Source organism: Chiloscyllium plagiosum, chromosome 5, assembly GCF_004010195.1.
Source record: "Chiloscyllium plagiosum isolate BGI_BamShark_2017 chromosome 5, ASM401019v2, whole genome shotgun sequence".
NCBI lineage: Eukaryota > Metazoa > Chordata > Chondrichthyes > Orectolobiformes > Hemiscylliidae > Chiloscyllium > Chiloscyllium plagiosum.
In genome coordinates this window covers 44,639,317-44,665,486 of record NC_057714.1, presented here as the reverse complement: position 1 = coordinate 44,665,486, position 26,170 = coordinate 44,639,317, and the positions used below count along the sequence as shown (strand labels likewise).

At 38.7% G+C, this 26,170-nt stretch overlaps 1 protein-coding gene across 4 annotated transcripts in view; it reads right to left on the bottom strand.

The window, feature by feature from the left end:
• Nucleotides 1-26,170, bottom strand: part of elp2 (elongator acetyltransferase complex subunit 2) — a 148,133-nt gene that overhangs the window by 86,693 nt on the left and 35,270 nt on the right. For all 4 annotated transcript variants that reach the window (XM_043689953.1, XM_043689952.1, XM_043689954.1 and 1 more), the window contains 8 exons: nucleotides 24,249-24,326; nucleotides 22,499-22,563; nucleotides 20,907-20,973; nucleotides 19,086-19,229; nucleotides 15,562-15,657; nucleotides 10,584-10,684; nucleotides 2,286-2,417; nucleotides 498-647 (listed from right to left, as the gene is read on the bottom strand). In XM_043689953.1, the coding sequence (XP_043545888.1) occupies nucleotides 498-647; nucleotides 2,286-2,417; nucleotides 10,584-10,684; nucleotides 15,562-15,657; nucleotides 19,086-19,229; nucleotides 20,907-20,973; nucleotides 22,499-22,563; nucleotides 24,249-24,326 (833 nt within the window). The remainder of the gene's footprint in view (nucleotides 1-497; nucleotides 648-2,285; nucleotides 2,418-10,583; nucleotides 10,685-15,561; nucleotides 15,658-19,085; nucleotides 19,230-20,906; nucleotides 20,974-22,498; nucleotides 22,564-24,248; nucleotides 24,327-26,170) is intronic.

The following is a 26,170-nucleotide window of genomic DNA, read 5'->3' as shown; positions in this document are numbered from 1 at the left end:
GACGTCAGAGGTGTGTTCTTTACACAGAGACTGGCGGGTGCGTACAATTCACTGTCAGCAGTGGTAGTAGAGTCAGATAGGGACATTTAAGCGACTGTTGGATAGGCACCTAGAAGATAGTCCAATGAAGGGTATGTAGGTTAGTTTGATCTTAGAGTAAGATAAAAGGTCAGCACAACATCAAGGGCTGAAGGGCCTGTACTGTGCTGTACGGTTCTATGAAACAAATCAAGGAAGCATTCCAGGTTCTCAAACAAAATTACAAGCATTGCCTGAAAAAGGAGTGCTTGATATAAAAGATCCTTTAAAGGGATTGTAAAAACAAAGTCCTATTTGCAGTGAGACTCAAAGTAATTTTAAACAACCTGTTCAAAGATGTTACTGCATTCCTCTGGAGCATGTGGGACTTCAACTAGGCCTTCTAGTCCAGGCGTAGGAACACTACCTCTTTTCCAACAATTTTCACCTGTGATGCTAATCGATGTCACACTGATTACCTGTTCACGACCTGCCCTTCTCCAAGGAGCAAACAATCTCGTTGTCTGATCTGAGCCAACACTCAAGATAAACTCTCCTTCAGGATCCCAGATCAAATCTTGTACAGAACCAAAATGTCCCGAAAGGATTACTTCTGGTTTCCACTCTCCCTGAAAACATATTACATTGAAAGGCATCAGTCTGATAAACATGATCAGGACGACACACATTGATGTTATCTGACCACATATATAGATATCCCTTCAATTCTGATTTTGTTGCAGTACAACAGAAGTGATTTCCCTTGAACTGCAAATGGCACATACTGCTCATTATTATTACTAATGAAAATTCTAGTCTAAAAAGGGAAAACAAAAAAGGGAAATAGAAAATAAACAGGTTATTATTTAAATAAGCTATCTATTTTGTCTGCTGTACAGTTTTGATTGGTCAATTGCTCGGTTTGGTAGGTGAGCCTGGCGCTGCTGAGGTATGTGGAGCTGGTGAAGGACTGAAACATGATGCTTAGGTGGCTACCATAGTTGGTGGTGGGACAAAGAAATCAATAACCATCAGCCATGTCACATCCCTAATGAACTGTTACCAGGCCTCTTCAACTCAATTGTCAGCCATCACCACCACTGACCTATGATCTGGCTTGATTCGTTTCCCTTTTGAGGTTCTTTAATTTTTCTTTCTTCAGTTAGTAAAATCTTATTGTTCTATTAATACTATTTTTCACATTTATGAATCCACAAACTGTCAACAAATCAGCAGTCACTAACACCAATAGCAGGAACAGGCTTAGATTTAAGAAATGAATGTATTTGCTGACTGTTCACAGGTCAGAGTACAGGCACATGACAGGCATGGAAGAGTGAGAAACTGTTCTTCTCGTACTCCACATCGAACAGCAGCAAGGAAAATAATATCTTTTTTATTCACAAAGCAACATTTATGATGACAGGATACCCCAACACTTACAGCTAATCATGTATTTTAAGTGCAGTCATCATTATATTGCAAAAAAATTCCAGTTAATTTGCTTCAGGCAGGTTGACTCTGATTTCTCAGAGCAATGTCCTGAGTAAGGAAGCAGAGAATGAATTTCATCTATTTTGTTGAGTTAAAACAGGTGCAATTAACCTGCCTGGTTTAAACTTTAAGCAAAGCTTGGGAGTTAACGGTCAGTTATCATTAACTGGTGGATTCTCCTGCACAGCATGCATGACTGCTGTTTTCTCCTAATGTGTGTATTTTTGCTAATGTCCTGATGAATACATGAGCTATCTAAAAGTTTCCCACAAAGTTTGTTTTTTTTTGGCAATACTCAAGTCCTGTACTACCACTATTTAACAAGGCTTATTGGGAAAAACCTGTAATACTGTTTGATAATCAAAAAGAATGCCTCAGCTCAATGATCCAATGCCCTCAGGCAAAGATTTCACTATAATTATTAAAATTATGAAAATGATTGAAGCAGTAAAAATATTAAAACATATACTAGAAAAAAAAATATATGACACCCTGGTTGTTAACTTACATTTGAGCATCGAAAATCCCAATTTTTGTTGACTAGTGATGACTATGACAGTATTTTACAAGAAATATAACTGAATCAAATCCAGGTAAACCAATCATGTTCATTATTCCATCCAAATATCTTTTTAGAAATCTGACACAAAAAGTCCCAAACACAAGTGTATAACCTGGCAATGGAACCATGAAAAACAATTAAGCTTTAATATGAAAAATTCTGTGCACAGACATATTTTAAATTGCAACATTTCCAAATGTAACTGATTTACCGTCTTAGATTTATTTCGAGACCATAGGTGGAGAGCTCCATGGAATGCATGAGCTAATACCATTGATCCATCAGGACTGAATTGGCAGCCAAAGAATCCCAAGGTGTTTCCACCTACTTCTCCAACACGTACCTAGAAGAAAGTAGAATACAACTTTAAATTCCCATGCAAGCACAAATATGGGTTTAGGTACATTAAAATTTATATCCTCGCTCATGATGATCAACATAAAACATCTCTTTATCCTGCATTACTAATTCCCCAGATCATTTTCTATATGACCTACATCTGCTTTGTTAGCTTTTCTTTTTAAATGTCTGAAGAAGTTTTTCCTGTTTGATTTTGTATTTTTGGCTAACTTTCTCTCACACACTAATTTTTTTCTCTTTATCCGTCTTTCATTAATTCTTTGTTTTTTTTGATAATCAGTTTTTTTTTTGATCTGCCAGCTAACTGTGCATCATGTTTTATTGATTTTGATACTATCTTTGCATTTTTAGTTAACCATACAGATTCTTCCCTTGGAATTTTTCTTATTTGATGGAATATAACTATCTGGAATGTCCCCTTCAATGGTTGCCACTGCATTTCTATTGATCAATCCCTTAACATAAATTCTCAATTCACTTTTACTAGATCTGTTTTCATGTTCTCATTAAATTCCTAATAGTCTCGGTCTTACATTTCTATCCCTTAAATAGGATGGCACGGTAACTTCATGGTTAGCATTGCTGCCTCACAGCACCAGGGATCTGGGTTCAGTTTCGCCCTTAGACAACTGTCTGTGTGGATTTTGTACATTCTCCCTATGGCTGTATGGGTTTTCTTAATGTGCTCCAGTTTCCTCCCTCAGTCCAAAGATGTGCTTGCTTAGGTGGATCGGCCACGCTAAATGGGCGGCACGGTGGGCGGCACAGTGGTTAGCATTGCTGCCTTACAGCGCCAGAGACCCGGGTTCAATTCCTGCCTCAGGCAATTGTCTGTGTGGAGTTTGCACATTCTCCCAGTGTCTGTGTGGGTTTCCTCTGGGTGCTCCGGTTTCCTCCCACAGTCCAAAAATGTGCAGGTCAGGTGAATTGGCCATGCTAAATTGCCTGTAGTGTTGGGTGAGGGAGTAAATATAGGGGAATGCGTATGGGTAGGTTGCTCTTCAGAGGGTCGGTGTGGACTTGTTGGGCCGAAGGGCCTGTTACCATACTGTAAGTAATCTAATCTAATCTAATCTAAATTTCCCATAGTATCCAGGGAGGTGCAGACTCAGTGGATTAACCATGGTATATGCAGGGTTACAGGGTTAGGTTAAGAGGGAGGTGGGTCTGGATGGGAGGCTTGATGTGCACTCAATGGGCTGAATAGCTTGCTTCCACACCATGGGGATTCTATTATGATTCTATGAAATGTTAAATTCAATCACATTATGATCGCTGCTATATAGAAGCGCTTTTCTAGAAGGCCAGATGTAGCATTGCCTGCTTTCTGGTTAATGATGTAACATGCTAGTGTAAGAAACAATACTAAAAACATTCAATGAATTCCTTATCGAGAATGTCTTTCCCAACTTGAGTTTTCTAACCTATACATAGGACAAAATATGTAGAATAAAATACAATGGTATATTAATTCATGCTATGGCCACTGTGGAAGTTGAAGCTTCCATTTCTCAGCAAATATTGTACATTTTTCAACATTTTTCACTTTTATGTTGAAATCCCCCTCCCTTTCTGCAGCATTACTTAGTTGGGTCCCATGTCATTTTCTGCCTTGGTGAAGCAGAATTGCTGCAGTCCCCATATAGAGGGTGTGCTTCGCCAACTATGAATTATTTAGAATTCCTTTTAAAAAATGCATGCAAATCCATTACAGTAAGTACATTTCTAATGAGTTGAAGGGGAGACCTACATAGGTTTGTTACTATTACATTTCTAAAAACAATTATGACCTACTTAAAGAAGTTTGCTTCAGGAATGCAATCAAAAGCAGAAACGAATTTACGTTATTGACTTTATGAGAATAGTAAAAGTACCTACATTTACATAGCATTTTTAATAACAGAAAATGATTCAAGATGCTTTATAGAGAGAGAAGAAATAGAAATAGATAAAGAAATGTCTATCAAGCATTGAGACAAAGACAAAGAATGACAGAAGCTGTTGTCAAAAAGAAAGCTTTCTGAGATGCTGGGCAGGCTGCAGATCGTAAATCTGCTCTTCAAGGGAAATATGCTCCAACAAACAACAAAACAAAGGAGGTCATATATGCAAAAGTCACTCATTCTTCCAAAGACAGGAAGGTATTATCCAACATTCTCAGGACTGAAAAGGAGATTACAAACAGGAAATAAATCACATGACTAAATCCCACAGACACCAGAACAGACAAATGGCTAGGAGCAAATTACTGCAGATGCTGGAATCTGTACTGAAAACAACAAATACTGGAGATCACAGCAGGGCAGACAGCATTGGGCGGCACAGTGGCTCAGTGGTTAGCACTGCTGCCTCACAGCACCAGGGTCCCAGGTTCGATTCCAGCCTCGGACAACTGTCTGTGTGGAGTGTGCACATTCTCCCAGTGTCTGCATGGGTTTCCTCCGGGTATTCCGGTTTCCTCCCACAATCCAAAGATGTGCAGGTTGCAGGTTAGTTGAATTGGTCATGCTAAATTGCCCGCAGTGTTAGGTGCATTACTCAGAGGGAAATGGGTCCGGGTGGGTCACTCTTCGGAGGGTCGGTGTGGACTGGTTGGGCCGAAGGGCCTGTTTCCACACTGTAGGAAATCTAATCATTCTTGGAGAGACAGCAAACCAACGTTTCAAGCCTAGCTGACTCTTTATCAGAGCTGAAATGAAGTGTGGAGGGGACAGCATTTATACTTTTAATTTTGGGAGTGCGGGAGGTGTGGGGAAGTGGCTGTAGGGTGCTGTGGAGAAAAGATGTTGATAGTTTAAACTAAGTGATCAGAATGACAGAATGGCAGAACAATGATATATCTAACTGCCAGACTGGAAAGGATAAACATTACCACTGGAATGGGGGAAGGGGAGAAAGGCCATGATAAAAACATATAATAAGTTAAAAGAAAGTGAAGAAATGGGAGTTGGTTCACAAATTGAAGATGTTGAACTTAATATTAAAGTGCCTAGTCTGAAGATGAGATGTTCCTCCAATTTGCGTTGCGATTCACTGCCACACTGCAGCATGCCGAGGTCAGACATATTGGCATGTGAGCAGGATGCTGTGTTAAAATACCAGCTATAGGAAAGTCAGGTCATACTTGCTCAAAGACTGCAGGTCTTCCACAAAATGGTGGTGCAGTCAGTGTTTGGTTTCCCCAATGTACAGTAGGCCACATTGGGTGCAGTGAATACAATACACAAGATTGGAAGAGGTACAGGTGAAATGCTGCTTCACCTAGAAAAACTGGTTAAGCCCTTGGAGGGTGAGCACGGACGTGGTGAAGGGACAGGTGTTACACTTTCTGTAGTTACATGAGAAGGTGGGGTGGCGGTGGGTGTCAGTGGTTGTGAAATGATCCCTGCGAAATGCAGTCAAGGGGATTGTGGGGAAGATGTATTTAGTGGTGGCATTCTGCTAGAGTTGTCTGAAATGGCAGAGAATGATCCTTTGAATGCAGAGGTGGGATGAAAAGTGAGGACAAGGGGAAACGCTATTGTGAGTGACGGGAAGGGGCAAGGGTGGAAGCATAGGTGTTAGGGCAGATGCGGTTGAGGGCCCTGTCAACCACAATGGGTGGGGGAAGCCATGGTCACAGAAGAAGCAAGCCATGTCATCAGCGCTGTTTTGGAAGGTAGCATCATCCAGACAGACACGGCATAATCAAAAGAACTGGTAGAATGGGTTGCAAATTGCAGGACTTGGGGTCTAATGTTATAGTGGGTCTAAGGACATGGGGTCTATAGTGATGGTAGCTATGGGAATCAGTGGTTTTGTAGTGAATGGCAATGGACAGTTTACTCCCCAAAACGGAGACAGAGAGGTCAAGGAAAAGAAGGGAAATATTGGAAATGGACAATGTGAAAGTTATAGAGGAGTGCAAATTGGAGGCAAAATGAATGGAGCTTTCGAGGTCCTGGCAGGACCATTAAGTGGCACCGAAGCAGTCGTTGGATGTAGCGAATAAAGAATTGTGGAAGGGTGCCAGAGTAAGATTGGTACAAGGATCACTTGACATACCCCATAAAGAGGCAGGCATATATGGGAGGCATGCGGGTGCCCATAGTTACTCCTTTGACTTGGCGAAAGTGAGATGAATTAAAGGAGAAATTGTTCAGTGAGAGAACAAGTTCAGCCAGGTGGAGGACAGTGATGGTGGATGGGAATTGTTAAGCCCTCTGGTCAAGGAAGAAGCAGAGAGCTCTTAGACCATCCTGTTGGGGAATGTAGGTATAGAGGGATTTGACATCCAAATAGTCAGTTAATCTGTTCTGGTGCACTAATTGTGAAACAATATTGGCCAGTACATCAGAACTCTCCAGCTTTTCTTTGAGTAAGGTCATGAGAGCTATTATTATCCGAATGGGCATTCATTTAATATTTCAGTGCAGCACTCTCAAAACCACAGTGAAGTTTTAGCAAGATCAGCAGTCTCCAAAGTGTGGCTCATTTCGATTGCAGAAATACTGAAAAGTGTTTCAAGAAATAAAATCACATTAATCTCACGGGCCCTTCAAAATAATGTGCAAAACCTAACAACATATATCCTTCTTCTGGAATTGGACTCAAATCTCACTGATTATATTTCTCAGTGATGTTTATTACCAACATAACCACCCGGGCAGTCGATACACAACATATGACGATTGCAGTTTTTTTTCTAACCACATCGGCAGTCCTTTTAATGTTGTGATGGCCTTCAAGTCAGAAGTGTACAATAAGGAAAATCTGTAATTTCTATAAAATGTCAGTGAAATCTGTAATTGTTTTAAGGAAAATTGAAAGGACTTTGAAGAGTTTGTACAAGTGGTCAATTACAATTTTCTTGGATAATAAATTCTGGTCTGTGCAATCCACTGCTCTTTAACATGGAAGTAATTCCAACAGGAAAGAACTTTAAAAAAAAGTTGTGAGGCTTGCAGACACAAATGAGAACTAGAGATGCAAAGGAGAGCAACAAGCAAAGGAGTTGGAGAATTAAGGCAATTGAAGTGCAAATGAAGAGATAAAAATAAATCTGACAGAGATAGAAAGCAGAATAGAGGAAATTCTTGAAGCAGCAGCAAATTACATTTAGGAAAAGAGTAATCTTTTCTGTTTGACAGAAAGGAAACAAAAGCTGGCTAAAAGGGCCTAAAATCTGCAAAGCTGTGTGCATAGCTTGGAGATGTTTAACAACTGGGTGCTTTCCCAAAAGTGGTCAAACTATGAACTATTTGTTGAGATGTTGAGTTGGAGCTACATAGTTAGGACTGTCAGTCATGACCAGACGGAGAGAAGGTTGGTGCCTTGCTAACGATATTTGTACTTGTGAAAGCTGTAGTCCAACAGGATTCTAGGCCTACCTGCATGTAGAACAAACAGCACTTTTATGCAAGTGTGTTGCTACACAGGGCCAGAATTGAGTAGGGAGTGATGTGAAAGTTTGAGTTTGTGCAATATGTATCTTTTTTGTATTGACTACTTAAAGTGAAATTTATTTATTTGAAGTAACATTTGCCTGTTAATACATGCTTGAGGTGCATTGATTTAGATTTGTGTTCAAATAAAGACTGCAAAATGTGAAATCTTGCACTTACAGTCATTCCTCCATATCCGCAAGGGTTCCGTTCCTGAGAATTCCCACAACTGATAGAATTCACTACTGCAGAGCTTATTTAAAAGTATGTCAAAATAGGTTAAATATTGTGGATATGCAAGCTATGCCTGCAGATGCTGAATTTTGTTGTTACTTATTTTTTAGCGCAGTTAGGCAAATTCATGATTTGTAATTTCACAGATACATAGAATTCACATTATTAGGGGTTGTTTGATCTATTATTTTTGCTCATGATTTTCCCACAGTGATCATACAATGTCTTTCAAAAGCCATACCTACACAACTGATGTAAGTGAGAATTGTACAGACAAATGAACATGGCCACTTGAGGCCATGGTGGGCCATTCAGCTGCTTGACCTTGCTCTGCCATTCAATAAGATCATGGCTGATCTGTTTGTGTTTCAAATTCCATAATTTCCATCTACTCCTGGTAACTTTTGATTTCTTTGCCTAACAGGAGTTCATCTGTGTTAAAAATATTCAAATCACCCTGCCTCCACAACTTCTGAGGCAGAGTTCTGACCGAAGTCACACAATCTTAAGAGAAATCTCATCTCGTCCTAAAAGAGCAACTTTTACTTTTAAAACAGTGCCCACACTAGAGGAGAAACCATTTCATTTACACCTTATTAAAACTGTTTAGGATCTTCAATATTATACACGTCAATCAAATGATCTTTCACTTGCTCTAAACTATAGTGAAAATAAGTTGGGCCTGTCTAACATTTCCTCTTAAAACATTCCAGATATCAACCTGATAAACTTTCTTTTAAATGCAACCAATGCAGTTACATTCTTCATTAAATAAGCAGACCAAAACTGCATACAGTATTCATGATGTGGTCTCACCAATGCTCTATATAATGAAAGCACTATATCCTAATCTATTCAATTCCTTCTGTGATAAATGACAGCATTCATTATCCTTAATTACTTGGTATAATTCCATACAAACATTTTGTGCCTCATGAATGAGAACACCTAGATCCCTCTATACCTTGGAATTCTGTATTCATTCTCTATTTAAGCAATACTTTGTTTTTTTTCCCATTCTTCCTGCCAAAGTGAACAGCTTCATATTTCCCTACATTTTACTCCATTTGAAGGCTTTTATCCATTGACTTAAACTATCTATGTCAAGACCTTTCTCATGTGCTCTTCCGTTTAAGTGACAACTGCAACCACAGTCAAAGAACATAGAGAGAAATCACAATAATATTATCAGCACTGAGAGAAGCAACAATTTTTAATCATTAAATACAAGAAGTCACTGCTTTATTGGAATTTACTTTTGTTGCCATGTGAGGTTGTTAATTTTTAGGGTATACACAAAGATAGCATTTCATCTCCTGTGCAAATCAAGAGCAAGCAGCCATTCACAAGTGAACACAGAAAGTACTACTTTCATACAATGAGTACAGAACTGGAAACTGAGAACTGATTACCCCAAAAGGCTGCAGATTTTATGACCAGGACAGCTTCCAAGACTGAGATAGTTTGGGTTAGGATCTTATCACCTTAATCACCTACTCCCATACGTTTTTTCCATTTCTTTGTGATAATATGCAGCAAGAGAAAAAAGCCATGGGTAGAGTTTGATTTACTTCCAATTTAGTAGTGTGTGTGTTGCTGGAAAAGCACAGCAGGCCAGGTAGCATTCGAGGAGCAAGAAAATTGATGTTTCGGGTTGGAGCCCTTCATCAGGATTACTTCCAATTTAATCAAGTCTTACACTGCATAATAAAAAGGTAAACTTAGGCTTCCCAAAGAAGAAACGTCTTTGTTGAGGTGTGTCTTATAAGCTTTACCAACACCAGAGATGCTTCTGACCCCTTCCAAATTTTCTGCTTCATTACCCACATGCTGTAGACAGACTGCCCCCCACCTCTGCTAGCATGGTGCACGATGTTATTTCTTTACATTAAAATTCATCCACCCATTTGGCCAACTTCTTCATTGGCATGTCATAAAAAGGCAGGAAAGGGAAGGTGAAGATGATCAGATTGGGCACGATCTCATTGAATGGGGGGCGCGGATTCGACAGACCGAACAGTCTAATTCTGTTCCTACATCTTATGGTCTTATAATCAATAAGGGAATCAAGGCTATCGGGAAAAAGAGAAGAAAGTAGAGGTGAGGATTATCAGAACAGCCTCACTGAATAGTGGAGCAGACTTGTGCTCCTATGTTTTACGGTGTTTCATATATGCATCTGATCTCTTAAAATGAGAAGAAAACATGGGCCTAACTGAAAGCTTTTCTCATCTTTTCCACCACAGAGCCAACAGAACAATGTTAAAGTGAGCTTCGAATAACAGGAATAAGAGGCTAAAATGAACTAAAGTTTTGCTTTGTAAACATAAATGAGTGTGACGTAAAAATGTGAAATATTTTAAATCACAAATACAAAGTGATTCACAACCAAATGTGGTCAGTTTGATTTTACCAAAAAAAATACAATTTGCTTTCAGAGATCTGTTTTAAGGGCACAAGGTATTAGAATAATAATATAATAGATAACAAACCTTTTCCAACCAGATATCAGATTCTTCATCTGAAGCCCAAAGAATCATTGTTTTATCCATTGATGCAGACAATAAGGATAAGGGTTGTTCAAGTCTACCATCTGTAAGAAAAACAATTACATATCAGTGGAGAACATACAGTGGCCAAGTTCAGCAGGATAATGTCGACCTGACAAAGAGATAAGACAGAATTTTAGTTTTATTCATCCAAAGATGACATACTTGATTGCAACAGAACCAAAGTATTACCCTGAAGAGTCAAGTCTGTGCTCAAATTTGTGGTCTCCCCACCTCAAAAAGATAGCAAACTTTCAACTTCTGGAACATTGCAAAGAATAACTGAATTTTTTAACAGATGCCATATTAATCAATCCTTTGCAAAGTACTTGTAAGACCACACACAAAAATTTAGACTGGGTATCTGTCCATTTTCCAAAGACTACAATTCAGTTTTCTTCTGGGTGAACATAACTCTTCATCAGTACTTAAAAGTTATCAATCTGAAACATTCACTCTATTTTTCACTCCACAGATATTATCTGACCTGCTGAGTGTTTCCCAGAGTGCATTTTTATTTCAGTGCTTTGCTTTTGTAACTTTAAGTAGGTTAGATAAGTCACAGTTTCAGAAAAAAAAACATATAATGAACAAAATGGAAAACCTACAAGAACATAGTTCACAAATAAATTTCATGTGTCCATCTCTTGGACAAACAATTCCAGAAGCTGGGCATACACTTGCCAAAATGGAAGAGTTAACAGAATCATGAAAGCCCTAGTTTTGTGCCTTCACTTGTGATACTATTTATCGCTAGCTAACTAAAATTACTCAAAAGGTTTCTTAAGTCAACCTTGAAATGCCAAGTGACATCCCCACATGCACCTGATATATAAAACATGCACAATGTTAAAACCAGCAAATATAAAATAATGTAGGGCTGCATAACAGTATGCATTAGCCTCCAGCTTCAGTCCAGTTGCATAACTCCACACATTAAATATTTACACCTGCATGAAGTATTCAGAAAAAAAATATACTCAGCTAAGAATTGAAGCACATGGCTTATTTTGTAGCAGTAATGTATCTGACTTCAGTCACAATGAACATTCTGACAATTCAGAACTTGTTAACCAGAAAGCATGGAGGAATGAGTTTTTTTGTCACAAATTCACTGATCAAGATTTGGCAGTCAGTGGTAAATAAAGAGCTGTAGCCCTTCTTTATTCTTACAGGTCTCCATAAAAGTCATGAAGTGTTGCACTTTTATGAGAATGCCAAAAGGAAACAGCCCAGTACCTCTACAAAGTATTCTAGACTTGTGTAAATAGGGCAAGCAATGGTGTATCTTTAAAGTTAAAGAATCCTTACCACGAGAAGCAGCACCTATGCCAGGAAATGCAAATCATGTTCAGAAATCAAAACAAAAAGAGGAATAGAAATATGGAAGCAAGAAAAATGAAAAAGAAAAAGTTGAGTTTTTTTAAAAATCACAGTTTAAAATTTGATGGAATGAAGATGGAATGTTACTTTTCATTGTTAAAAATCACACAACACCAGGTTCTAGTCCAACAGGTTTAATTGGAAGCAAACTAGCTTTCGGAGCATCGCTCCGAAAGCTAGTGTGCTTCCAATTAAACCTGTTGGACTACTACCTGATGAAGGAGCGACGCTTGGAAAGCTAGTGTGCCTCCAATTAAACCTGTTGGACTATAACCTGGTGTTGTGTGATTTTTCACTTTGTACACCCCAGTCCAACACTGGCATCTCCAAATCATGATTACTTTTCATTGTCAGTGAGTTTAGCAATGACTAAAATTTAAAATTTACAAATGAACAAGTCCAAACTTCTTTTGTGCTTTCAATTGATACAACAAATATACACCCTTCTATATATTTAAGTATTCAGTCTCTCAGAGAGTGTCTAACATAATCAACCCTTGGCAGGTTCAAAAGCAACTCAAGCAGCAACTTCCTCATTTCCATGTTTCATTGCAATGTATGGATCCTTGAAATTGCTACCTGATTTACTGCTTATAACAAGAATTACTCTCAGAAAACTCAATTTTTGTAACAATTCATATCTACAGTCAGAGGAAAGAGAAAAACTAGAAGACAACCATATTTGAATAACAAATCAAGAGCAAAACAAATTCAAGAAATTGAAAAAGCTTGTCCATTCATTATTCACATGCTGCAGAATTAATCACAACAATGATGTTGCTAACCGGTGCTACTGCATTTAGTTTCATTTTAAATAGCAATTAGAGACTAGTTTAATGATTGTTTGAAAACATGCAATTCATCTGCTTAACAGATTCAATTTATAGCATGTTCTTTAAAATTCTTCAAATCTGCCTTTATAAGAAACTGAAATCTCCACACCAATCCAGACACTGTACTAAGCAACCTCCAGTGCTTTTACGACTGCAATGTGAATCTTGCACATCATCTTAAATGTGGTTTCACTAATGAGCTATACAAGATTAAAATCACACGTTACTGAATAGACACCTATGAATACTATTGTACAGCATCAGCTTTGGCTCAGTGATACCACTCTTGTTTTCAAGTCAAAATATTATAAAGTTGAGATTAATTCCATACTTAACTAGAGCATAATATAGTCTAATTATGAATACTGGCAAAATACATTTGACCTTAGTCTCTTAAATAAACAATTCAGGAGTGATCTTTTGAGATGTTTAAAACTATTTAGGAATTCAATGAGGTGAATACAGAAAAGCACTTACTCATCCATTGAGAGAATACAGAATAAAGTGACACAATTTTAAAATTGTAAACCATTCAGGAACTGAATAAGGAAGAGGCTAATCACAACGTAGTCGACAGAAGGAACTCACCCTCTCAAAACAAGACTGCATCAAGTGAAAGTTTTAAGATTGACATGGATAAATTTGTGCTACATTAGGATATCAAGGACAATGGATCAAAATCATTTAAAGTGGGATATCATGGCCATGTGGTGCCCACACCTTGAGCAGTCAAAGGTTCAGCCACAGTCCATTTCTCTTTCTTTCTGCAAAAACTTTTCATTAAAGCTACTTGTTGACCAACTGATACGTCACAGTTTTGCGAGCTTGAACTTTGCAGTCAGTGGTAAAAAATGGTATTGCTGTTCACCTCACTGATAACTGCTTGCAAGTTTTTTGTGTGCTTTATAGCCAATCTATTGCTTGATCCAGCAATATGCCCTTTATAGGGAACCTTAGTGACTGTGGGCAGGCCAAGAATCATTGTGGCTTATTAAACAATCAGATGAAAGAATTCTCACCTATCCTGAATCAGATATTATAAACTAGAATTAAAACATACAAAAGTCAAATAATGATTCAGAACTAAGATAGCATTAAAAGGCAAAGATATGAGGGCAGTTTTTATTTAAAAGTCTCAAAATGCTAATTATATTTTGAAGGAATGAGGTTGAAAGGTTAATTTGTCAAGATCAGGGAGTTTTGCAATAATGATCACTTATCATAATATTAAAAACTCATTTACTCAGTTCTAACTTTTTTCCAGTATTTTTAGTTTTGGAAAGGGGGCATGCATCTGACGATCATGTCACTGCACTCATTTTGTTGCAGAGTCTACTGGTGAGTATTGGAACGATAGTTTATCTCAGACTGCAATGTTTGAATTTTTGTGTTTAACATCACAGATTTAGGTGGCAGAGATTCTGACCTTGATACAGTGCCACAGGACTAACAGATGGGTATCCATTATATCTAGATTTAACAAACAGAAATAGGATGTGCTGAGGCCCAAGTGACCAGTCAGTCTAACATTTAGAGGAATTTAGTTATTTTTCAAACTACCAAAGGGGAAACAGAATATGATCCAGAAACAAGAATAAAATAGTTAACATGGATTTCAAAAGAAAAAGTCTTGCTTTTCCAACTTCAGTTAAACAGTAACTCACAGCATAGACAAGAGGAATTCTGTATATTTATATATCTATTTTTCCAAAACGGATTGAACACATACAAGACCATATGGAATCCTGGAAACATCAGAAGAAAAGATAGCTAGGAACTCATCTAGATTAAGGGTAAAGTGTCACTTTTCAGAGCTGTTTGAATCTCGGTTGTTGATAATTTACTTTCACAATTTAGATTTGGAATTTAAGAAGTTCTCAGCTTACTTGGCACCAAACAAAGAATAATTCAACAGATATTAAGACAACATTACTTGAAGAATGAATGTACGACTGAATTGTAGCATACATAATTGTGAAGTATTATATTTTGAAAAAGTAAGGTCATATAGAATTCAGAAAATCAAAATTTAACTCAGGTTTGGAAGCAAAGACATCTGGGAATATAATTACACAGATCACTAAAAGTAGCAATGCATGCCATTAAAGGCATAATAAAAGCAAAGCAAGCATGTATGCCCAGGTTGAAAAAGGATTGGAAGGCAAGTGTTTAACAGTTGGGATTTTTAAAATTCAGTCTTGGAGTGTGGGCATCACTGGCTAGATTGCCCAGAGGGCAGATAAGAGTCAACCACATTGCTGAGAGTCTGCAGTCACATATTGGCCGGACCAAATAAGGTCATTAATGAAGCAGGTGGGTTTTTTTTGATAATCGACAGTAGTTTCTTAATTCTAGATTTTCATTGCATTCACATTCCATCATCTGTCATGGTAGGATTTGAACCTGAGTTTCCAGAACATTACTTGGGTTTTGGATTAATAGTCCAGCGAATATAGTATTAGGCCATCACTGCCTTAACAATTGATGAAATTCAGTATACTGAGGGTGGAAGTGTTGTTCTTATATTTTTGAAGAATAAGGAGTGATTTAAGAGATGGAGCCAGAGATATTGAGGTCTGACAGCTGGAGCCTGAAGGCATACATTAAAGATGTACAGAGATGATTGATCGAGTTGTTAGGGATTTTATTCTCAAAATTGGGACTCTAAATTCTAAAATTTCTCTCAATCATTCACAACATGTTACCTTTCTGAAAAGGGGGCTGCCAATGCACTCCATAAACCCAGTTCTCGTGACCGGCTAACACGGTTTCCAATGTTACAGCATATGTCACCAATCCCTCTAAGATGAAAGAAAAAAGACTGCAGTGTCAAGCATGTTAATTATTTAGTTCAAGGGAACAAGTACATTAGTGAACTCGCATTTGATTGCTACATAGCTACATAAAAATAAGAATTGGAATTAAATATAAAGTATTTCAAGCCAAAAAGAATAAATTGTCAGATGTCTACAATTGTTTAAAAAATTGTATCATTGAGAAGGTTTCCATTTGTAAACATTTTCCTTTTGCATGTATAAACTATACTGATACGAAGTCTACAACTATTTTTTGAAAAGGTTTTTATTCATACATAAAATCTAATTCCAAAATCAATGATTGCATTGATTATGCTGAACCCATCGGCTATAATGCTGACCAACTCTTAATGTGTTGAAAATCTGCTGAAATTTGAACCAAAGACCACGTTTCACTATACTAGCCTTCTGCCCTGTATTCTATTCAACCAGTACTAGGAAAATGGCAGACCATCACCCTAAGAAAAAAAATACTTCAAAAAAATGTCCTGAGAAGTAGTACAAAATCACTTAGTCTATTTACTTTGTTAATATGCAGTGTGTAAATTACAAAGTTAAACATGAATTAACTTTTTAAAATAATCATGCTATGCTAATGACAAGTTTAAAGTTTTCGTATGTAAGAAGTTGAACTGTCAATTTCAGCACAAGGTGTCAGCAAACATTGCTAAGTCAAAACCAGAACATAGACGTCAACCTAAATCTTATGAAATCAGCTAAGGGTTATTTTGTCGAGTTTCACAGACACTTTCTCTCATGAAGTCCACGTTTTCTCCCGCCATCATCACAAACTCACTTCTTTCATAAAGTATCATATCTCTAAAGCACCCCGCTCATCCGATACTAGGCTTATTGTCTCAATTGATTTAGTACTTTAATACTTTCCACTGCTGGGGCATTCCCAAATTCCTGGTGCCAGCGCCATATTTAAAAGGCAGTTATGCAAATCAAGCACTGGTAGTTCAGAGGTGCACAGCACAGATCATGTAATTTGCCCCATATGTGGCATATAAAGGGGCAGTGGTATCCCACTTTCAAGCTACAAGTCTGGTGGACAGGGTGGTGTACCGTTCAGTTGTCCTCTTCCATCCAGGACTGACAGACTCTGGCAGCCTAATTTGAGGTTGCTAGGCAGATCAGTGAGGTCTCAACTGTCTGGAGAGAACACCCTGCAATGCCACAAGATAATCAATGATCTTTTCTGTGTCATTACCTCTCCGCTACCTCACACTCTATGCCTGCTACTGCACCCACCTCACATCAAGGCTCATGCTCTATCACTCTCACTGTCACATGCAACATCTCACCTCACTCGCTTTCGCATACCTAATTCCTCCAGACAACTAACCCTGCATGGCCTCTACATCTCTTACTTACTCATTCATGCAGGACATCTTATCACCTTTCCCTCACCTGCACTGCATGAAAAGCTACTCAATCTCTCCCTAACTCAGCATAGGGCAGGAAGAGCCAAGTTGGCTATCGGGGTACCCGGCATTTGGTTCCTCTTCCCCAATACAAGAAAAAGATACTTACTCTAAGTACCCTAAGCAGTTGACTGGCTATGCCCAATCACTTACTGTGCTGCGACTCCTGCTTGAAGGGTGTCTTCCTTGACTTGACTGAGGATTGACTCCCCTTAGACATTGAAACATGGCCATTTGGTTGAAGGACATGCAATGCATGTGGTATGTACATGGTTGGCACACATTACAAGTTTGAGATTGATGTACCTCAGTGCTAGACAGCAACATGCCCACATCCTTTACTAATCATTACTGATAAACATGACAATTGGCTTGGCTTTGCATTAAAAGGGCAGGCAATACTGAGGGCCAATTAGCTCTGGTTGAAGGGTTACATGGAAAAAGTTATGGCAAGGATGCCACAAGCATTGCAGCCAGCACAAATTGTGCAAGTACTACAAAAGCAAGTGAGCAGCCTTGAAATGAGTGAAAACCAAAAGAACTGCAGATACTGTAAATCAGAATCAAAATCAGAAGTTGCTGGAAAAGCTCAGCAGGTGTGGCAGCACATGTGAAGAGAAATCAGAGTTATGTTTCAGGTCTGGTGACCCTTCCTCAGAACTCTGATTTGATCGCCCATCTTTCTGTGCAGTATCCTGGCAGCAGCCATGCAATGAGGGGTGCCAAGTACAGCAATGAAGAACAGAAGCACTCTGTACATGAATCATTATGTGCCATGATGATGCAACAAGACTGGTTCATGTTGGATGCCAATGTCCATGGACGTAGGATGCGTGCAGTCACTGCTCAAGGAGTGTGCCTGGATATGCTACCGCCAGATGCCGAAGATCGAGATGAAGAGAAGCAATGGCAAGCAGGAGTTGTCTTGGAACCACTCTGGTTTCCATGTCAGGAATTCTCAGTGTATAGTTTCTATCTGGCAGGTGAGAGAATGGGAACTGTATACCAATGAGGTGAGACTAGTTATAATGTGTGTAATATTGAGTGATATTCCATACAAATTGAATCTCATCTCATCATCCAATACTTGGTAGCAGTACTCCAGTACCTGGAGCTCAAATGATTAGAAATGTCATCCACATCAGGTAAAATTGTTTGAAAGAGTTGAAATAATGCCATGAAAAAATGTCTGAAGATTCTTACAACCCCAATATGGAGCTTTATCTCTTCCTTAGTGAGAAGAAAAAGTAGCAATTGTTCAAAGTTTTTCCAAACAGACAATTACTTAACCTCAGCTCAAAACTTTCTGCATTTCATTCCCATTAGTTTTAGAGAAACTCTGCTGACATCCATTGGATAAAGTAGTTTTCTTTTGTTCATTCGTGCGTTCAGGTTGTCATTGGCAACAATTGACAATGGATTCATGGTCATCATCAGACTCTTAATTCCAGATTTCTTTTACATTAAATTTAAATTCTGCCATAGTGGTATTTGAATCCAAGTCCCCAGAACGTTTTCTGAGTCTCTGGCTTAAAAGTCCAGCGAAAATACCATTGGGCCATTGTGTCTCCAGTAAGTTAATGTATAAATTAGAGTCAAATGTAATAAATTAAGATGGCACATTTTCGTTTAGGTAATGTTCAGACACACCCGACTCAGGCGACTGACTGTGTGGAGTTTGCACATTCTCCCCCTGTCTGCGTGATTCCTCCGGGTGCTCCGGTTTCCTCCCACAATCCAAAGATGTGCAGGTTAGGTGAATTGGCCATGCTAAGTTGCCCATAGTGTTAGGTAAAAGGGGTAAGTGTAGGGAAATGGGTGGGTTGCGCTTTGGCGGGTCGGTGTGGACTTGTTGGGCCGAAGGGCCTGTCTCCACACTGTAAGTAATCTAATCTAATCTAAACATCCGGAAATATGACAAGCAACTTTATATCCTTATTCTGGAAAAACATTATTTTCAAATTTGCACCAGCTTTTAAGACTCACTATCACTCTGAACATGAAATATGTCCTCCTTCAATTTAATGATGCCTCCATCGTAAGACTTGGAAGTAGATTCTGTCCTTATAAATATTCTCCAAATGCGTATCAAACAGTCTTGTGAACAGCTTGCTAATAAAAGGTTTCCATCTATTAGAGTACAAAACAAAAAAGGTTCATAATTACTGATTAAATTTCAAAAGCACAAAAGAAAAAAAAAATTATGCTATGCTAAGAAAATGTTAACTTTGAATTAAGTATATAACAACCCAGAAGAAGTTTAATCTCAATAAAATCAAATTAAAGTAAAATTCACATTCTATTAAGAACAGACTGTGTGACAAAGTTTGTGATAAGATTTGTAGCTCGGGTGCTCGTTGTGGTTCTGTTCGCCGAGCTGGGAATTTGTGTTGCAGATGTTTCGTCCCCTGTCTAGGTGACATTCTCAGTGCTTGGGAGCCTCCTGTGAAGCACTTCTGTGATGTTTCCTCCGGCATTTGTAGTGGTTTGTCTCTGCCGCTTCCGGTTGTCAGTTCCAGCTGGCCGCTGCAGTGGCCGGTATATTGGGTCCAGGTTGATGTGCTTATTGATTGAATATGTGGATAAGTGCCATGCCTCTAGGAATTCCCTGGCTGCTCTCTGTTTGGCTTGTCCTATAATAGTAGTGTTGTCCCAGTCGAATTCATGTTGCTTGTCATCGGAGTGTGGGGCTACTAAGCTTAGCTGGTCGTGTCGTTTCGTGGCTAGTTGGTGTTCATGGATGCGGATCGTTAGCTGTCTTCCTGTTTGTCCTATGTAGCGTTTTGTGCAGTCCTTGCATGGGATTTTGTACACTACACTGGTTTTGCTCATGCTGGGTTTCGGGTCCTTCGTCCTGGTGAGTTGTTGTCTGCGAGTGGCTGTTGGTTTGTGTGCTGTTATGAGTCCTAGTGGTCGCAGTAGTCTGGCTGTCCATTCGGTTGATGAAAATGCCCGGGTATCCATTTTTGGCAAATACATTGTATAGGTGTTCTCCTTCCTCTTTTTGCAGTTCTGGTGTACTGCAGTGTGTTGTGGCCCTTTTGAATGGTGTTGAGTAGTCAACAGATGCCTAAGAGAAAGACAACGGAACGAGGACATGCCGCAACCCAAAGGACTAGCCACACTACCATACATCAAGAGCATTTCCGAATGGACAGCCAGACTACTGTGACCACTAGGACTCATAACAGCACACAAACCAACAGCCACTCGCAGACAACAACTCACCAGGATGAAGGACCCGAAACCCAGCATGAGCAAAACCAATGTAGTGTACAAAATCCCATGCAAAGACTGCACAAAACACTATATAGGACAAACAGGAAGACAGCTAACGATCCGCATCCATGAACACCAACTAGCCACGAAACGACACGACCAGCTATCCTTAGTAGCCACACACGCAGATGACAAGCAACATGAATTCGACTGGGACAACACTACTATTATAGGACAAGCCAAACAGAGAACAGCCAGGGAATTCCTAGAGGCATGGCATTCATCCACAGATTCAATCAATAAGCACATCGACCTGGACCCAATTTACCGGCCACTGCAGCGGACAGCTGGAACTGACAACCAGAAGTGGCAGATACAAATCGCTATAAATGCCGGAGGAAACATCACAGAAGCGCTTCACAGGAGGCTCCCAAGCACTGAGGATGTCACCTAGACAGGGGACAAAACGTCTGCAACACAAATTCCCAGCTCGGCGAACAGAACCACAACAGACTGTGTGACAGTTGCTGTGAATCAAAAATTTTCAAAATAACAAGTTCCAGTATATTGAACAACCAGTGAGCTTACCACATAGAGCCCATTCAACTCCGCGAATCCAGTCTTCATGGCCCATAAGGGAATGAATTTTCTGAAACTGCAACAAATAAATTTTTTACTGCACCACTAGTCAATTATCCAAGTACATTCAAATATAAAACAAAATTAGTGTACAGATATCAACTACTTTATACAAATAGAACATCATTCTGTATCTGGGCAGGACAATGAGATTTTTTTATATTCTTCTATCGAGAAAGTTATGACTAACAGATGGGAATTTTTAATCTGTGATAAAGATGTACAATATATTATCATTTTAGGCATTTGGACTTTTAAAATAGACATAGGTGAATTTTGATTTCAGATCTGTGAAAGTAATTTTGTTTAAAGTTGTCAAAGTCATTTAGAAAAGTGACCTAAATACAATATTGCAAACAAAGCATATGATTTAGTAAGTATTTAGCCAATTGTCTGTGGAGTTAACTGATGAACATTGAAACTGCAGTGTTACCATCTAGACACAGAAACTTTGAGATGTCACTGCCACAATTAGCACAAATGCAAAGATGACCATTAAAATGGTGACAAATGCTCTTAAACCAGAATGAATTTACACATCCATGGCTGATGATACTCCATTCAGTGTATAATAACATCATGTGGGCTGCTCCTGTGCAGATAGCTCTACTGAGGCAAAAGTTCAGGGAGCAGCAGTAATTAGATTAGATTAGATCAGATTACTTACAGTGTAGAAACAGGCCCTTCGGCCCAACAAGTCCACACCGACCCGCCAAAGAGCAACCCACCCAGACCCATTCCCCTATATTTACCCCTGTCCCTAACACTATGGGCAATTTAGCATGAAAAATGTGTTGCTGGAAAAGCGCAGCAGGTCAGGCAGCATCCAAGGAGCAGGAGAATCGATGTTTCAGGCATAAGCCCTTCTCCTGCTCCTTGGATGCTGCCTGACCTGCTGCGCTTTTCCAGCAACACATTTTTCAGCTCTGATCTCCAGCATCTGCAGTCCTCACTTTCTCCTGGGCAATTTAGCATGGCCAATTCACCTAACCTGCACATTTTTGGACTGTGGGAGGAAACCAGAACACTAGAAGGAAACCTATGCAGACATGAGGAGAATGTGCAAACTCCACACAGTCAGTCGCCGGAGGCGGGAATTGAACCCGGGTCTCTGGCGCTGTGAGGCAGCAATGCTAACCAATGTGCCACCATGCTGCCCGAGCAGCGATCACAACACAGTACTGACAGTTCAGCCAGGCAGCTCTTTACAGTGGGAGGAAAGATAATGACTCTGGGTTCAATTTGGATGGGGGAATGGGGAGGTGGAGGAGAATGGGAGCAATGACAGAATGATGGATTTTGCAGCTATTGCTTCACTGAATAATGGAAGGCCAGCTAAATAGACTATCCTTCCAACTGGAGGGCAGCTGCCCCTGTCACAAACGTTCCTCCAAAATACGCCCCAGCTGAAAAGCAAGATCAAGATTTGTTCCTTTACAAATAAGAATTCAACTCAAAATAGCAAATGTTTTGAGCTCAAAATGAACGCCATTGGTATTAATAACATGCATAAATACAAATTTCTTAACTTGTCAACTTACATGTCCATCTTCTCGGACAAATAAATAAATTTTGCTATCATCACCTCCACAAGCCAGAATTACAGCTGGAATCAGACAATTTACCAGTGAGATGATCAGAATTACATAGTAAAAAAATGAATACACTACAATCTTTTAGGAGTTTTATAAAAGATATTCACACAAGATAACCACTTAACATCAATTATGGTTTAAGTAGTACCAGTTGTTTTAACCTGCTATTATTATTGTTCCTTTAAATACAAGACAGATGAAACATCTTAAACTTTACATATACAACACATATATATTCCTTCTTTAGGATGAAAACCTCTTCAAATAAACAAATTTGCCCATTACATAAAGCAAAAGTAAATCAAGCCAAGTGAAGGATTTATGTCTTCTCAATTCTGAGTTGCATAGTTACTTTTCTAAGCTCAACCTATTTCCATACTCATTACTGATAATCCTCTAAGTGACAGTGTTTTGATGAGTTGATGTGTTTCAAATTGCAACGATCATTTATAAAATCTAATGGTTTCAAAATAAATGCAAAAATGCCATTGAGCATTATGACGATGCAGGATCCAAGGGAAGGTCATGAAAATGATGAACAGCATATATTTTATACAGTCCTTGATCCAATTCTCCATGGCAAAAGATGCTCCACAACAAACTGCCCAAAAGATTATTTATTATCGTCCATTGGGGACACTGACAATAATTAAAGCAGCAGTTCTTCATCCTTTTTAAAAACACCACTCTAATTCTGACTGTGTCTTTTTAATTGTTGAAAGGACAAACGTGTGGTCAAAGCTTTAATCTCTCACTCATCAGGTCAAACCAAAGAATGTTAAATATCAAATGGCTGCTACAATTTATACAACTGGAAAAATGGATGCTGTTTGGTTGGCAAGTTCACTCTAACTCGCCAAAATAGAGAAAGCAAGGCTCTCCAAGATCCCGAATAATTTGAGAAACTACAAGATTTGAACATATTCCCTTTGTTTGCAGAGAACAGGACCTTGTTTATTAATATAGGTCGCTTCTAGCAAACATAAATGAGCCATGCCGCTGATTTAACAGATTACCTTAGGAAGTTAGGAAGCTGATAGCTCCACACAACTTTCTCCGTGTCTACACCTTGGTCAGAGCTGACTTGCTAACCATTCAGCACTTTTTTTCACCTGTATTATAAACTGTTGCAATCATTTCAAAATTTATATTTTTGTTTTTACCCTGATGACAGCAAGACAAATGCTTCAGCAACATGACATCTTGCCAAAAATATTCAAATTCAGTACTGTACATTTTTTTCCCTTTTCCCCAGCCAGCTTTGCCTTCAGTTTTAAGTGAGAATTTTTTTTATTCACACCTCTTAAATTTTAAACACCCACATCAACTTTTTTTCTTTCTAGAAAATATATACATACATATCATTTATTCTACTTTCTCAACCACACCTTTCCAATCTGAAGAGTCACATTTTCCTCATTCTTCTGCCTCATTTTAAATCATTCCACTCTTTACTTTCCCATTTTCTTTGTTATTATTAAGCTCCATTTTGTACAGTTTTCTTTGTCCACACCTTCTCCTAAAAATCCTGATATGGTAAATTTATATTTTAATAATTACACAAATGATAATGCCATTTTTGAAATATGTTCATATTCGTTTAAAATATTCCTCTAACAAGTCATAACTAATGACATGGACAATCCACAATTAACATGTGGAAGATCAACTGGAATTCCAGTTCGTCAGCACTTACCATCACTGCCTGGTAATTGTGCTAATGCAACATCCATCATGAATCCATTACCGAACGTCAGGGTTTGTACACATTCACCTATCCATAAATAATTTATTGAATTTAGTTTTGCATTTTGCAAACTACAATTCTGATAAGAAAGAAGATAATACAAGTTATAGTAAAATGCAAAGACTCTCAATCACGCTCAAATGACTGAATTACAGATTATCCTTATTTCTAATTAATGAATGCAGTAATAATCTTCTGTCCAAACTCAGAAAAACAAATAGGAAAAAGGACTCTATTTCACTCAGAGCAATTACCCACATCTTCAATATATTTTTAAAAATTAACTCAAGAAAGAAACTGAAGAAAGTCAATGTACTGGCATTTACACAACCAGAAATAGCAAACTGAGGGTTGATTAGAACTTCCGGGATGTCAGTAAAGTTGGATTAAAATGAAAGTGTTGCAACAAAGCAAACAACATGGTTTCCGAGAATAGTTTGTTCTAAAAACCACCTTCATATATTATCCATAGTACCTGAGTAAAGTGCATTACCGTAAAGATGAACACTTTTGCCTCTGACACTCCATCAACAATTACAACCTGGGAGGCTGCTGAAACTTGCATTCAAGACTGGAATTCAAGTAAAATTTGATATATAGATTGCAGCCAAAATGTTAGTAGCAATGGAGCATTATCACAGTTAGTATTCATCTCAGTTGTGCTATTGAATTGCTTAACAGAGTCCCAAAAAAGTATGGGAAAAAACAGTGTCTTTTTTTCAAATTTACAAAACAAATTCACTCCAAATTGCTATGATAATCCAGTTTATTTAAAGAAGAGATCAAATCCAGAGTGAGACACAACCCGAGTGAGCATATAGTTTGGTGACTTTGGTGGCAGCACAGGAATTCAGTGCAGAGATGAAGAGGTGCTTTTCTGCTTGCTTTTTTTGGCTCATCGTTTGTAACATATGTTTTTAACAGGATAAATTGAAGCCCAGGATTTGGGGGTGGGGAATCCAGCACAAAAGTACAACATCACAGGAAAACCCGTAAGTTCATTGCTTGGTCATAGCTGCTAATTCAACCACATTATAAAAAACTTACCTATTGAAGGCAAATAGGAGAAATAGTTAAAGATTAAAACCTAAACACTAACATGAATTTTTCTTGTAAAAACACAAATTAAGAACTAAGAAAATAAAACAGAGGATGCAGGATTAAGCGATGTGTTGTACCTGAATGATGGGAGAGCTGGTCGACTCTAATGAGGTTCATAGTGACAACATCTGCTGCAAGTGTTATTTGTCCCAGGAACTCCAATTCAGAGAAGATGAGCTGTAGTCTTTAGTTTTGAACAGTATGATTCATCAGGAAGGGGAAGATTTATCTGGATCATGTCTTTCAGGAGGCAATCACACTCCTTACATCAGCTACCTTGAATTTGGTCAGTGGTCAGGGAAAGATGGTGTGACTTGCAGTGAGGCAATTTGGGGGATCCAGGAGATAGTGCTGAAACAGCCTCGGCTCTTGAGCATGTCTGACAGGTTTGAGATTCTTGCTCCATGAGTGGAGGGTATAGGAAAGCTGAATAAATTGACCATAGTACCATGGTACAGAAAGCCATTCAAGAGGGGGAAAGAGAACTCGTGAAATGTAGTTATAATCAAACGTAGTATAGTCAAGAGAATAGACACACTGGAGTCATAGAGATGTACAGCATGGAAACAGACCCTTCGGTCCAACTTGTCCATGCCGACCAGATATCCCAACCCAATCTAGTCCCACCTGCCAGCACCCAGCCCATATCCTTCCCATTCACATACCCATCCAAATGCCTTTTAAATGTTGCAATTGTACCAGCCTCCACCACTTCCTCTGGCAGCTCATTCCATACACGTACCACCCTCTGTGTGAAAAAGTTGCACCTG